Raw genomic sequence first — 15,728 nt, 5'->3', positions numbered from 1 at the left:
TGTTAAACATCAAGATTCTTTAGACATTTTCCATTTGGCTCCTCATTGTAAGCAATGACCATAACCATGTATTCTTGATGCTCCATCCCATACAAATTGTCACTTTGGTACATGGGGAGCACATTGTAGTTGGTATATTTTTTATATTCCAAGCCATCACACAAGTGATTCTAATCTCTTTAGCTTGATCAAGTGTGCAAACCTATTTTGAATGACCCATGAGAAAGAGAAGCTAAATATTGGAAACAAGCTATATAGTAAAATCATCATAGCTTTTGAGAGGAAGAAAAATGTTGTGTTTTCATTTTTTTAATTGGTTGAAGATTGTACACAATTGACATGGATACTCCTAGGTCACTTTTTTAGCCAAATAGAAGTTTTTATGGGATTGAAAGTGACACTAATAGCATATTAATAATCCTACAAATGAATCTACAACCCCAACTCTCTAATACAACTACAAAGCAATATATTATTCTAAGCCCATCTCCAAGACACTTGAGAGGTATTCAATACCCCTCTAAAGGAGTACTTAGTGAGATTACTCACCCAAAGTTTAAACACAATGGCTGCAACATATTTAAACTTTATATACTTTGTCTTTTAAAGTCACTCGCTCTTTTAAAATAGGATTGGCCAGAAAGCATGCCTTCAAGTTATCACAAAGTCTATACTTGTAAAGGACACTTCTTTTGAGACTATCCAATAGAGATTTCTTCTCTCCGTAGCTTTAAATTTCCAAGTAAATACATAGCAAAGTACTATGCCTAGCAAATGACAATTAAGAAATTGAAAAATCACCTAACACATTCCTCCCAACAAGTCAATAATTATAGACTTGCTAACAATACCAAGCACTCTAGAAGTGGCTGCAAAAATGTTAGTAGCGCATATGGAAATGAACACGATTTCTATGTCTTCAACTTGAGGTGTTTTGACACTAAAGAGTCCAAGTGGTACTAATGGCCCAATTGCTGTACTAGTGGAGGGTTTTTGTCTAGGGCAATTAATGTACAAATGTGTAACTCCACACTCTAGACATCTCAAGTTGGCTTTGTACTTGTTTGCTTTCTCCTTTTTAGGGAAATGAGATAAAATCGTAGGTCTTTAACTCTCTCATTACCCACCATCTTCACAACTTCCCATAGTTTCAGATAAGCTCCTATTTAAGTCTACATGTGTACTACAGATGAGCTTCTATGTAGATTCTCTGTAAGCTTTGCCTTTTCACACAACTATTTCAACCCCTATCTATATGGAAATTTGTCTCTTGTAAAACTCAACTTTGAAAACTCATTTCTATCAACATCAGTAAAGCCATTACAATATATTTTTAAGCAAGTTATCAAACATAAGTCACTTTTGTGTCCTCACTGCTTGCTTTATCAGGAACTTTCTTGTGTATGTGCATAGAAGTTGACAAGGTTACACTTAAATGGTAATTAAAGTACAGAACAACAGTCTGAATTTTTCTCAACATCCTTCAATAAAAAATTCTCTTTTCTTTGCAGTTATGATGATTACCATGATAGATGTTTAAATGTCTGACAAATTGGTTTTCCTTAAATAAGCAACATGCCACAAACTCACCAAACTCACCTCGTTGCTTAATTTCTGACTCAATGTGAATCACATGCTTTTCAAGATCCAAATAAATAGCAAGACTGCACATATGCTCACTTTGTATCTGATTCAGGAGACCTCTCTGTTGCAGTATGTTTGAATAATATTAGAACTGCAGTGCAATTATCCTTACACCTGCGCTCTCGAACAGCTTCGCGGATGAGCCTTCGACATGCTACTCCAACAGAGGCTCCTTCCTGAAAATTAACCATGAACTTCAATTATGGAAAATTATGGAGTACCCCTGTTCATGAGTCGGATAGTAGACAGCCTAAACAAATCTGCCTTGACAGGCTGATCAGCCGTGGTGAATTGAAGCACATGAAAGCTAAGCTTATATGAGAATTAAGATGCAGGTTCACTAAACCACATTAGAGGCTTCAGCTTGTAGTTTGAAAACCAGGAGAGTCAAATTCTTACTTTAAGTTGTGCATCAACAAACTCAACAGCATCAGTTGGTCCGAAAACCTGTTGAATTTCCTTCCGAGGAGTGAGGCTCAAGTTCTACAATGATGATACATTCAGCTTTACAACAATGCTTTGTTCATCTTACCCCCCACAGTCCATCGCAGCCCAGTATCATAAACTTCTCCTTGTCTGTTATTTCAAAGCTACTGACATCTGGTACTGCAGTAACACCCACCTGGGAAACAGCTCACTTAGAAATGGCTTCCATATATTAATCCTACATTCACATAGAAATTGTTTCCGTAACACAAAGATCACCACCTTTTTGAACTGGCGATCCCCAAATGCTCTGGACACCTCAAGACGACCCAACAATCGCCCATTTTCCCCTACATAACCTCCAGCCTAAGAAAAGAAATGGGCAGTTACAATTATGACCTCCATCAATAACTTGTGCACTCATCTGCAAAAAAACATTGCCTGATCTAGACAAATATTCCCCATCTCAAATATGCAAAACAAGTGTGCCTGCATGCATAGCGGACATGCACATAGGATTTATTTACAGAAATGCTTCTTTAAAAAGTAAAACGAATCCTCTTGTAAAGTGAACAAGAAACTTTTCCAAGCCTTCTTCAAAAATCATTACATGAAAGGCAGGACTTGATCAGCTTTCTTCCCAGCTCTTTACAGTTACACACAATCAAGATAAAACGCTTCTTTATCGACAATGTATGTTGGTTTCACTACACACATCAAAATGACCATGTTTCCAATTCCTTACTAAGATAGCAAATGATTGTAAGGGCACTTGCCTTCTCTATCCGAGCTCGTTCTACAGGGAAAATGGCTTTATGCTCTCTTGTTACAGTAACACCTTTCAAAAGAGAAAGTTTGGCTGCTGTATTGCTCATCTTGGAACATTTTTCAGGTTTCCATGCTTCCTCATGAGGGACATTTAAATTCTTCCTTGCTAGAACAGCTTTAGCATCTCCAACATTTGCAACAAACACCTGTAAATTTCATATTCAACACTAGGCACAAATCATGTCAGTGACCATGGAAAAGGTTGGACAAAAACCAATGGAATACCATTACTGGTATCAAATGCACCAAAGGCTAATACAACTATTGTATACTTAAAAGGACGTGTATCAAAAACAAAGGACATAAGACCACTCAAGAACTACTTGCCAACCACCTAGAAAACAGCACTCAAGAACTACCATATTCCCAAGAATCCACACACAAACAGCAGTTGCTCCATCTTGCCAACCACCTAGAAAACAAAAATAGTTATAACTTTGTGAACTCTCTCTCTCTCTCTCTCTCTCTCTCTCTCTCTCTCAGAGGAATAAAAAAGAACACATTCTCAATGGTCCAGTTATGGCAGCAGCCCAAAAGCGCAAGAAGTGGAATACAATCATCACATATGGCTGCACACAGTCTGTCAGATTAGGTTTTCCAAAAATCCAATCTCGTGGATGCATGGATGCTCCAACAACATGATGCCAAACCTCAAACAAAAGAGACCGTATCTTTCTTGCTACAGGACAAGAGAGAAACCGATAACGACAAGTCTCCCCATTTAGTACAAAAGAAGCAAGAGCCATACAAAATATTGCAACTTGAAAGAGCAGCAACAAAAGGGAATCCACCCACCAACATTCTCCAAAGGAAGACTTTGCATTTGAAGGGCATTTTATTAGGTCAACCCACTATCACCATGGATTTCCATCAAGCTCTACCTTTGTGGAGGCATCAAAAGGGAATTTCCCTTATGTGTCAACCATTCCTAATCTTAATAAGCTCTTAATTATAATATTCACTTATTTTAAAAACTTAACAATTTGAGAAAATACTTAACAATTCCTAATCTTATGTGTCAACCAAACCCGAGAAAATTGAGAATTTAATCAAATTGTGCAAGAATTGCTTGGTGCATGCACTTGGGTACATGTATTGATGCAATTTGGATGGATTTGCCTTTGAAAATTTGGGGCTCTTGACCGCAATCGTCAGATTTGTGCCCGAGAAAGCATTTGTAACAGAAATTGCAGCAAAATTTTGGGAATTTCACATGCAATTGGTACATTGGTCTATAAATCTAGCTGCAATTGATTGTGGGGTGCAGTAGCAAACATTCTCTAATTCTGGAAATTAATTTGCAAATCTGAAATTTCTGCAATTTCTTGATTTTCATCGCTGGTTGGTACTCATAGAGTACCATGGTCATTTGTGTGACATTTGGGCTTGCAGTTGCTGCCGTTTGAGTCGATTTAGTGCTGCAAATCATGGCTGGAAACAGTGACAGCGGCAACCTTTTGCACATCAAGATGCTTGAGGGTGCACACAATTTTGCAATATGGCAAAAACAATACTACAATGTCTTGGTGTAGAAGAAATAGGTGAAGCCCATCAAAGCAATAGGAATAAGACCAGCAAGTGTGGAACAAGAAGAGTGGGCTGATTTGGATGAGCTTGCACACTCTACCAAGAGCTCTCAGTGTCAGACAACTTGCTCTTTAACATTGAGAAGCTGAGTTCTGCATATGAAATGTGGCGAAGTCTTGAGGAATTGTATGCTCAAAAAAGTGCAGCCAGCAAGGTTTATTGGCTGGAAAAGTTGATGGACCTTCGCAAGAAAGAAGGTACAGCCATGTCTATACATTTGAATGAGTTCAACTCAATCTTAAGTCAGATGGATGCTTTGGATTTCCACATTGATGATGAGTTCAAAGCTACTTTCTTGCTATGCACTTTGCATGAAAGTTGGAATACTTTCAAGATGGCTTTGAGTAACTCAACTACTCAGCTATTATATTCTAATGTGAAGAGTTATTTGTTAATGGAAGAACTCAACATGCAAAATAATTCAGCAAACAAGTCTTCTAATGCATTGCACACAAGGGGCAGATTTCAGCAAAAGGGCAACAAATCTGAGAATAGAGCACACAGTAAATCTCATGGCAAAAATGTGGAGTGTCAATATTGTGGCAGGAAAGGGTATTACAAATGGGATTGTTTTCAATTGAAGAAAGAGAAAGACAAAAGCAAAAACACTGAAGATAACAAGGCTAAGAAAAAGAACAACCAACCTACAAAGAAAAGCAATGTGACGATAGAGGAGGTAAATGTAGTCACTCATGAGAATGACAATGGTAGAGATACACTCCTTGCTTCTTCTTTGAGTTCACATACATTGATTGTAGATTTTGATGATAACATGCACACTTGGGTACTTGATTCAAGTATGTATTTTCATGTCACACCACATCATGAGTGGTTTTCAGACTACAATGGTGATGCACATGATGTTGTCCACTTGGGGGGTAACTATGCATATCAAATTGTAGGTATTGGCAGTGTGAAATTGGAATTTCAGCATAGCTCCGTGTTTATTTTACATAATGTGAGGCCCCCAAAGACCTATTTGGTGACCTCCATATGCTTACTTAAGAGTGTTTGGCTGCAAAGCATCTGTACACATTTACAAGGAAAAACTGCTTCCCAATGCTTCTCGCTAAGATATGCCATGTACTTGCTAACTAGTCCCATCGCAAATGCAATGTTAGGGCGTGTAGCAACCATAGCATACATCAAGCTACCAACAGCTGAAGCATAAGAAATCTTAGCTATCTTAGCCTTTCCATCATCATATGTAGGGTTATCATCGGCACTAAGTTTCACATATGGAGGCAATGGTACACCAATGGATTTCCCCCCTTCATATTGAAACACTATAAAACCTTAGTAACATACTCCTATTGTGTGACAGATAGAGAAGACCCTGCGATCTGTCCCTGAGTATACGCATGCCAAAAATATGATTAGCCTCACCAAGATACTTCATATCAAAGCTACTTTGTAGGCTTTGTTTAAACATCCCTGCTTGCAATCAACATGTTATCCACATACAAAACCAAGAGAATAAGACCGCCATCTGTTGTCTTCTTGGTGTATAAGCAGTGATTAATTTAAGATCTATGGAATCCCTGAGATTGCATAAATGTATCAAATTTATGATACCATTCTTGTGGGTGCCTATTTCAGCCCATACAAACTCTTGTTGAGTTTGCATACCATGTGCTCTTTTCCCTTTGCAACAAAACCCTCAAGCTGCTGCATATAGATCTCCTCATGTAGATCACCATGTAAGAAAGTTGTTTTTACATCCATCTGTATGAGTTCTATATCTTTAGATGCAACCAAGCCCAAAATGGTTCGCAAAGTAGTCTTTTTGACTACATGAGAAAAAAATATATCAAAATCAATTCTATGTTTCTGCTTGTATCCTTTAGCAACCAGTTGTGCTTTGTACCTTCGCAAAGAACCAAAAGTGACTTTCATTTTGTAAACCATTTGTGTGGTAGCAATTTTTGCCCTTTGGGCAAATGCACCAAATTCCAAGTGCCATTTTTCATGAGGGATTCCATCTTTGACAACATAGCCTTATGCCATTTTTTGCTATCTTTTCTGTCCATTGATTCCTTGAAGCATGATGGCTCATCACAATATGTCAATTGACATAATTGACACCAGGAACAAAACCTATGCGGTTGTCTTTGCATTTTGGCATCACACTCCATATTTTTACCACAAGACTTGCTGTGTGCTTTGTTGTCAGAGTTACCCTTCTGCTGGGATCTACCTCTAGTATGCAATGCATTGAAAGACTTATTTGCTCATCAATGTGAAATTCCAAAGCAATCAACTAGCTGAAAATAGAGTTAAACTCATTCACATGTACAAACATGGTTGTACCTTCCTTCAAACGAAGGTCCATCAATTTTTTCAACCAATAAACCTTGCTGGCTACACTTTTCTTAGCGTATGACTCCCCAAGTCGTTGCCGTATATCATAAGCAGATTTCAATTTCTCTATGTTGAAGAGCAAAGTGTCTGACACTAGAAGCTCTATGGTAGAGCATGCAAGTTCATTTAACTCATCCTACTCATCTAGATCCATGGTTGCCGGTTTTACCCCTTTTGTCTTTATAGGCTTCACCTATTTCTTCTGCACCAAGACATTATAGCACTACTTCTGCCATATAGCAAAGTTGTGTGCACACTCAAGCTTCTTAATGTGCAAAAGATTGCTGCTATCATTGCTGCCAAACATGATTTACAGCTCAAAAGTCAACAAATGTGAGCTCAACTGTCACCCAAATGAACCAAGGTACGAAGCAAGTACAAACCAGCAATGAAAATTCAAGTAATTGCAGAAATTTCAGATCTGCAAATCAATTTTCCGAGGTATAAAATGTGTGCTACAGCACACCACAAGCAAGCGTAGTCATATCACGAGCTAATACATCAATTTCATGAGAAAGCCCCAATTTTTAGCTGCAATTTCTCCTCCAAATACATCCATGGGCAAAAATTTGACTTCCACAATTAAAAGCCCCAAAATTTCTCTGCTCAAACTGCTCAAATGACATCAGCCATAGCTCCCAAATGGATTATACAAGCCAATTTTGCCAAAAATTTGCAAATTTTGTAAAAGCCCCAAATTTGTCCAAGGTCCTATGTGCTCAATTTGCATAGGAATTGCATTGCAAGTACATACCAAGACCAAATTTCCCCCAAACTTTGCAAATTTTGCAGTTTCAAAAATTTTACCTATCCCACAACAATTTTTGCACATACATGAAAACCCCAAATTTTTGAGACCCAAGAGTGTACAAGAATCCACAAATTTTACTTGGCCCGGTAAAATCTTCACACATACAGCAAAATCCCCAATTTTCAGGACCAAATGTGTGTCAAAACTTCCAATATTTGTCGAACTTTGCTTATGCACGCATAACAGCCTATAGAGCACCAAAGAAAGAAGCGGGGGGGGAAAAAAAAAAGAATTTCTTTTTTTTAAATGACCTGTCGGAAAGTTAGGCAGCACACGACCTGCACCTAGGAGCTGCCGCCGAACTACTCGAACCTATCGGGCAACATGTGACCTGCACCTGACTGGAACTCCCGCCTGTCGACTTCTACTAACATGGAGCTGCCACCCTGGAGTTGTCCCGCCAGTTGTTACCTAACTGCCCTGGCTGACTGACCTGCCTATCACCTTGGTTGCGCTTGCTTGCGCCAAGCTACGACCTATTCCTAACTGTTGAACAATCCCGTGACTTGATATGTCACAGTTGAGACAAGCTTTGGAGGCTCGGTCGGGATGGCCTTCAACTCTAATACCAATTTGTGGTAGCCTACGTGCAATGAAGGTTCATTGTTCAACAATGGCAATGGAGAGAGAGAGAGAGAGAGAGAGAGAGAGAGAGAGAGAGAGAGAGAGAGTGTGTGTGTGTGTGTGTGTGTAAGCAACACTAGAGAGTGAGTGAGAGAGAGATGCACAATGTGCGTACAAAGAGATGTACCTCTCTTAGGTTTTTGTGATAGTTATATGTAAAGTACTAAAGTACAAGTGCTAAGGGTGTGTTCACACCCGAGCTCGTATAAAAGGCACGGTGGCCCTTTATTCCCAACAACGTACTCCTAATTCTACAAGTGAAAGGTATTTGCAAAAATGCAAACTACTTCCAAAGTCCGTGGCATACAAGCATATCATGGTGGCGAGTTTACTTCTCACCTGTTTTCTTAATTTTGCAAGGATCACGATATTCGGATAAAGTATTCCCATCCAAAAACACATCGCATAACCATGTAGAGATGGCTCGATCAATGTGGAGCATAGCGGTCTTCCTCATTCCCTTTGGGGTGAGGCAAAGGCTACAACGGTTCATATTCGCAACCGATACCCAACTTTTGTATTACAAGACATGACTCCATACAAGTCTTTCTTTGGTAAAAAGCCTTCCATGTCTCACTTTCACATCTTTGGGTGTGATACATTCCTCCACATGGACAAGAAGAAGAGGAAGATGAAGCTTGACTTGAAGTCACAGAAGCTCCTCTTCATGGGCTATAGCACTACCATGAAGGGATATCAGCTCTACAATCCAACGACATGGAAGATTGAGGAGAGCAAGGATATGGTCTTTGATGAGGCTACAACCTCAGAGGATCCTATTGATAGTTCTATTGCAGGTGATTCTTCGTCATCGATTGACCCTTCCCCATCTTTAGTTCCTCTCCTTTCGCGGTACATAAGGCTAATCAATCTCCCTTGCAACAGCATCCGTCTCCTCAAATTCCTCTTTGGTACAAGCGGCTCATGCAAGATTTCGGTGTTTCTCACTTTCCTACTCCTATAGGTCCACGCAAACCAGCTCGTTTACAAGCCCAATGAGATAGTTCACTATGTGTGAACTATGCTCTTATGCCAAACATTATTCATATCAAAGAGCCTACTTTAGTTAAGGAGAGACTTGCACATGATATTTGGCGTCAGGCTATGCAAGAGGAGCTCAATTCTATCCAGTGAAATCAAACTTGGGAGTTGGTTCCACGTTCATAAAAACGGAAGGTAATAGGTGTGAAGTGGATCTATAAGACCAAGTACCAAGCAGATGGTTCCTTCGACAAACACAAAGCTAGGCTTGTTGCCAAGGGTTTTTCTCAAAGGGCAAGTTTGGACTATTTTGAAACTTTTGCACCTACAACTCGGATGTCTACTATTCGAGCTATCTTGGCTCTTGCAGCCCACCACTGCTGGCCTATTTATCAAATGAATGTCAAGTTTGCCTACTTGAATGGCAACCTTAAGGAGGAGATTTATGTTTCGTATGTTGAGAAACCCTTTACCCGCAGTTTGCATTTTTGTGTTTCTGTGTTTTGCGTTTAGGGTTTGCAGCCCCAAAAAGAAGCGCCATCCTAGACTGGCTGTGCCTATTTATAGGCCACTCTCTCATTCATTCCTAACGGCTGATTCATTTAGTCCGTCACCTCTTCTCTCTAGCCTCTCCACTACCCTGACACCCCTTCAAGAGGACATTGCAGTTCGTGGTTCATGGCTGTCTTCATCATCTTCCTTGTGCTACGGCACCCTTGTTCCCTTGTATCACATTCACTCCATGATTCAAAACTTCATCATTCCATTCATCAAAGTTTCTTCTCTCTTCTCTTCTCTTCTCCATGTTTGCCGAGTTCACTCTGTGTTCCTCCCTGCAAACCCTACTGTCTCATTGGTACGTCATCTCTCGACATGATATCAGAGCTAGATATGCTCAAACAGTGGCAAAGATCCTCCACTCCAATGAAGGCAAAAGACCGGTGGCGGATTCGGCATTTGCCTTTCTTCTTCTTCCATTGCATCAATATCTCGTTTTTGCAAGTTTCGGGTGTTTTCAGCTTGTTGCCCACACCCCTTTCGCAAAGGACATCGCAGTCTCAGCTATCTCTTACTGTCATCTATAGTCTGGCGCCTATTTCCAGCCTTCCACCCGCAGTTTGCAGTTGTTTACAGCAAAGCGACTATTATTGATCACTCTCCATTCAGAAAACAATCTCGTTTTTGCAGATTTCAGGTATTTCAACTTGTTGCCCACACCCCGAACGCGGAGGACATTGTAGTCCAAGCTGACCATTGTTGTCTACAACAGTCTGGTGCCTATTTCCAGCCTATCAAACACTGTTAGGAGCTTATTTCAGCATATTGACTGCTGCTGCTGTTTTTTCTTACGTTTTTAGTCTTTCTCTCTCCTGCAGCCTACTTTTTTAGTATTTCTCTCTCCTCACCTGCGTTTTTAGTCTCTCTCTCCTCACCTACGTTTTTCTATTGGTTGCAACCTCTTACTGCTGATCGCATCCTCCTCCCACTAGCAGCTCACTTCCAGTCCTTCCACTCCCCTCCCAGCCCTTGAGGCAGACATTGCGGTTTGTGCTTCACACTGCCTTCACACCCCTTAAGGCGGACATTGTGATTCGTGGTTCATGGTGGCTGATCTCTTCCTTCTTCAACAAGGCACAATGGTATCCATGGCTTCTTTACCAACAGATGACCAGACTACTGGGTACTCCTATGGCATCATTGGATACACCACTGATGCTTGCCGACTTCGACCTTTGCTCTCCCCTGGAGTATATGCGTCTTCCACCAAGCACTCCTTGTGCTACCTCTCCTTTCTAGACCATAGAGATCATTCTGCATCGGCTATCAGATTACTATGCTCAAGGCAATAAGACACATCCGATGCGCATTAAGTCCTTTCGAGGACATGGAGGATCAATTGGCGCTATGATCTAAAGATCGTCGCAATCAGTGGCAGTCTTCTCCCACTTATTTTCAGGTGCAGTGGCTTCCACGACCTACGGATCTGCAGTCCGCTCTATCGAGAGACAGTGATTGTTTGATATCGTCTCCTCGTCAGTCCTCTCCTTTGAGAGACAGTGGCTACTCGACTCCTTCCTCTTCTTCGGCTACCCAATCCGCTCCACTGAGAGACGATTGTTGCCCACCTCTTGCTCATTCCGAGCCCCACTCTTTCCCATGAAGGGGTAAGTGCGCAATGGCGAGTGAGATCAAGGCATTAGTTAAAGAGCAAAGCTGAGTTGAGAGTTAGAGAGAGTGAACGCAGAGATAGGTGGTACCGTTTGTTATGGTACACAAAGAATTAAAAAATGTATTTATATGTTAGGATACATTAAGGGTGTGTTCACACCTATAAGTCTATTTACACAGAGCTCACCATAGTTGAGAGTAAATTCAAACCAACGCATGCCATAACAATGATAATGGTAAGAATAAGAAATGTGTGTGTAGAACTCCATCGAACCCCAACAACCAAAAAGTTGAGCCACTCAAGCTCAATGTGGGGACTTGATGGACCACTTATTGTTTCAAGTGTGCATGGGCTAACTTCCTCTCACCCTCTTTCAATATGCAACCTCTTTGTTTCTCTTCTCATATTTCACTCCTATCCCATGAAAGGGAATTAGATCAAGAAGAAAGCTACCAAGCGCTACATGTGTACTCATTGAACCTTCAACTTCCACCACTCTAATCCCAATGTTTGTGGTAGGATGCTCCAATAGCATGTCATCTATGGTGCACACTTTATGACTCCTCTTAATTTGTCTCATTTATCCATTGCCTTCCATGCATGTAGTGTAAGTGCGAGAAAAGAAGGGAAGATAAGAGAAGAGAATAGAATACAGCATTAGACTTTTTAACGACACCAAAGTAATAAGGAGACTTCACTTGTTTTCCATATAAGCAATCATTACAAAATTCGAGACCAGAGCCTTTTATATCAAATCTCCCTAAAGAGGAGAGAACCTAAAGGCCTTTTTGGCTCATATGATCAAGTCTTTTGTGCCAAAGCTCCATCAGTGAATGGACTTCAACCACAGCCAAGAACTTGCCAGGTAATGCTTTACAATGCAAATAATTTAAAGTCCCCCTTTTGCTGCCTTTAACAATCAACATAGAGTCCTTATGGACCTTCCAAGATCCACCATCAAATGTAGTAAAATACCCTTTAGCATCAAGCTACCCAACTGATACTAGACTCTTCTTTATGCCATGTACAAATCTGACATCCTCCAACATCAACTCTTGGCCATTTTCAAGAGCCAAGTGAATGGTGCCAACACCCTCTATCTCACATGCATAGTTATTACCCAAGTAAACCTTGCCTAGGCAACTTACAGTATATTCGGAAAATGACTCCAAAGAGGGAGTAACATGAAAAGAGGCACCGCTGTTCACTATCCATGATTGTGACAGCCCATCATAAGCTAAAAGTAAGGCATCAATTACCTCCTTTTTGGTGATGTGCATATCACCTATTGCTGCCATAATATCTGTATCATTACATGAGGCTACAACAAGTATCTCTTCAGTGTCAGGAAGCTCTTCAATGACCACACTAGATGCAACATTTGCCTTTGCAACTTCTTTTGAGGAAGAGTTGTCATTATCTTTCTTATCATCCTTCTTTTTCTTACCCTATTGTTTCTTTCCTTCTTGCTCTTTCTTGAAATACCGGCAATCGAGCTTTTTATGCCCTTTACGCCCACACTGATAGCATGTGACATCCTGCTGTTTGTCCTTGCTTTTGCTTCTGCTTTTCCCTTTACTGGCTACATTACCCCTCTTTTCTGACATGCCTCTCACATGGTGAGCTGAGCCACTGCTTTCACCACTAGACTTTCTTCTGATTTTTTCATTAAGGATTGAACCTCTTACACCATCAAAAGTCAAAGCAGGATTGTTACTAAGTGACACAACCAAAGATTCCCAGCTGTTAGGCAAAGTTATCAATAAGAAAATAGCTTTCAATTTATCATCGAAAGCCGTCTAACCAGAGTCCTGCAACAACTGACTCAAAACCCCTGTGAAAGCACTCAAATGCTCAGCTATTGGCTTAGACTCATCCAAATCCATGTTCACAAGTTTACGGATAAGATGCACTTGATTCACAAGAGTCATATTTTCATAAGTGTCCTTAAGCTTTTTTCATATAGCATAACCTGTGTCAAGATGCTTGATGTCTATAAGTACATCATCAGACACGGCCATCTTAATGTATGCAATGGCCTTCTTATTAAGTCTAGCCCAATCCACATCTGTCATAGCTGCAGGCTTAGTCTCCAAGAGAGCATCTTCACAGTCCTTGAGAAACAAAATGCCTTGCATCCTATCCTTCCACAAGTCAAAGCCAGTGCCATCAAACCTCTTGATTTCAAAGAGGGATTTAGTGTCACTATTGCTAGAAGCATTTGCAGCCATTTTACAGAATAAACCAGAAATTCAATGCTGCAATTTATGACAGCAAAAAATGAGCTGAATATTCAACTGATTTCAGCCCACTTTTTCAACAAATAATAGCAAGATTCAGTCCTAGTATATGTACAGCAGTAGAAAGAATGACTTTCAGCAGTATGACTGCAATTTCAGCATACATTAAATGCATACACCACTGCCAAGTAACTCCCACTTCAGCAATATCACCAAAAATACATATGCACCAATCCCAAATCTGCAAATGATCACTAAGACTACTGCAACATAAATAATCAGCAATACATTAACTCAATGGGAGCCGTCCAGCAAGTGTACTGCATACATATGTGCTCGTATACCCAAAACACCAAGAAATCTCTGCAATTTCTCCAAAATCGCACAAGCGGGAGATAAAAATGCTCAAATCACTCTGCTTATAACCATAAGATTGCTTCAGCAATATTCCCAAAGTGCATTTCATGCATTTACTTTGCCAAAATCCACAAATTCCAGCAAAAGCCCCAAAAATTTCACTATGAAATCTGCCCCAATTGCATTAATACATGTTCCCGAGAGCATAAAACGGGCAAATTTAGCAAAATTTCACAAGATTTTGCAAAAGCCCCAAATTTTCCGGGTCCAAGTGTATACGAATGTCAGCCAATCTGACTCAGCTGAACAAAATTTCACCAATACAGCACAAGCCCCAAATTTTATGGATCTAATGTTGAGAAATTTCACTCGAATGAGTAAAATTTCAGTAAATTTGGCAAAATCCCCAATTCAAACGCGCACAATGTCTGCAATTCCTGATACAGATGCCTCAATTTTGCATGAGCAGCACTCAACCTGAAAAGCCTAGGTTTCTGGGCATAGATACGCACAAATCTAAACTATGTGCTTGCACGTGCGAACCCCCGTTGAGCCAAGGGGAAATTCCAAGAGAATTTTTAAGGAAAAAGAAAAAACAAATTTGTGACCCAAAAAGAATGACGTGACGAGGTCCGTTGACTTGATAGTTACGTCACGTCGCGTGACCTGGAACCCCACCGGCTGCCGTCTGACACCCTTCGCCTATCCGTCACGCGCTGGTCACGGCTGTCACGCCTCGACTCCCTACAAATGTCACTTGCCGCCGGTCGTCAATGCTGCCCACCGTCGCTATGGTCCACGCTAGACCTGCCTTGATCCTGCCTTCCGCTTGTGAATTGTCACCCGTTACCCAGAAGTCTTGTCAACTACCTGTGTCAACCTATCACCCGACAGCCACACACACAGCAGCTGCGAGTCACACTGACTGGTGCTCAACTAACCTTCTTCTGCCTCGAGCTGTTCGCAAGCTGCCTTTGATCTCGAGAAGTGTGCACTCCGGGCTCTGATACCAATTTGAAGGGGTGAGTGCGCAATGGCGTGCGAGATCAAGGCGTTAGCTGAAGAGCAGAGCTGAGTTGAGAGTTAGAGAGAGTGAACGCAGAGATAGGTGTACCATTTGCTATGGTACACAAAGAATAAAAGAATGTATTTATATGTTAGGGTACATTAAGGGTGTGTTCACACCCGTAAGTCTATTTACATGGAGACGAAGGGACTTTACACCCAACACCCCAACCTCGACTACTCACGTTCGAAAGGCTACCTCTGGGAGCTCTTCGGCACCCCAAATGCCTTCTTCGGCACGACCAGCGGCACTTCCTTCATCATTACACATTTCGGAGTCTATGATCCATGAGTTTTTGGATTCCCTATCTACTTCAGAGGGGGATGTTATTTCTTTGCCCTCAGAAGGGGCATCTACTTCTTCTTGGACTTCAATGGGGCTCCTCCACCTCCCACCTCAAAGGGGGAACCTACTCCACATGAAGTTCTTCACCCATCCTCTACTTTCTTGGGGTGGCTGTCTTTGACCAGTCATCTCTTCTACTGATACCTAGGATCTTCAAGTACCACCTAGATCGGAATCTCGAAGGTTCGACGGCAACTTGGTGACGAGGCCTTCATATTCCTTCCAGCATGGATACACGGAGCTAATGGCTTCTCTCTCGAGGTTGAGTTTCGAGTTCTCCACTTCACT

At 41.0% G+C, this 15,728-nt stretch overlaps 1 protein-coding gene across 3 annotated transcripts in view; it reads right to left on the bottom strand.

Annotated features, from left to right (window-relative positions):
* Window positions 1–1,113: 1,113 nt before the first annotated feature.
* LOC148013188 (Protein phosphatase 2C family protein) overlaps window positions 1,114–15,728 on the bottom strand; it is a 69,741-nt gene continuing 55,126 nt past the window's right edge. Inside the window, exons 6-11 of one of the 3 annotated variants that reach the window (XM_087667772.1) lie at window positions 3,258–3,310; window positions 2,847–3,044; window positions 2,353–2,436; window positions 2,177–2,266; window positions 2,044–2,091; window positions 1,114–1,820 (exon numbers count right to left, since the gene is read on the bottom strand). In XM_087667772.1, the coding sequence (XP_087523898.1) occupies window positions 1,677–1,820; window positions 2,044–2,091; window positions 2,177–2,266; window positions 2,353–2,436; window positions 2,847–3,044; window positions 3,258–3,310 (617 nt within the window). In that variant the 3' untranslated portion in view covers window positions 1,114–1,676. The remainder of the gene's footprint in view (window positions 1,821–2,043; window positions 2,092–2,176; window positions 2,267–2,352; window positions 2,437–2,846; window positions 3,045–3,257; window positions 3,311–15,728) is intronic. The other 2 variants (XM_087667771.1, XR_015688820.1) reach the window with 2 other exon arrangements.

This window comes from Lygodium microphyllum, chromosome 26 (assembly GCF_053477565.2).
Source record: "Lygodium microphyllum isolate KBCC chromosome 26, Lygodium_microphyllum_v1.1.10, whole genome shotgun sequence".
Taxonomy (NCBI): Eukaryota; Viridiplantae; Streptophyta; class Polypodiopsida; order Schizaeales; family Lygodiaceae; genus Lygodium; species Lygodium microphyllum.
Note: the sequence above shows the minus strand (reverse complement) of the source record. Positions and strands in the feature narration are given on the sequence as shown.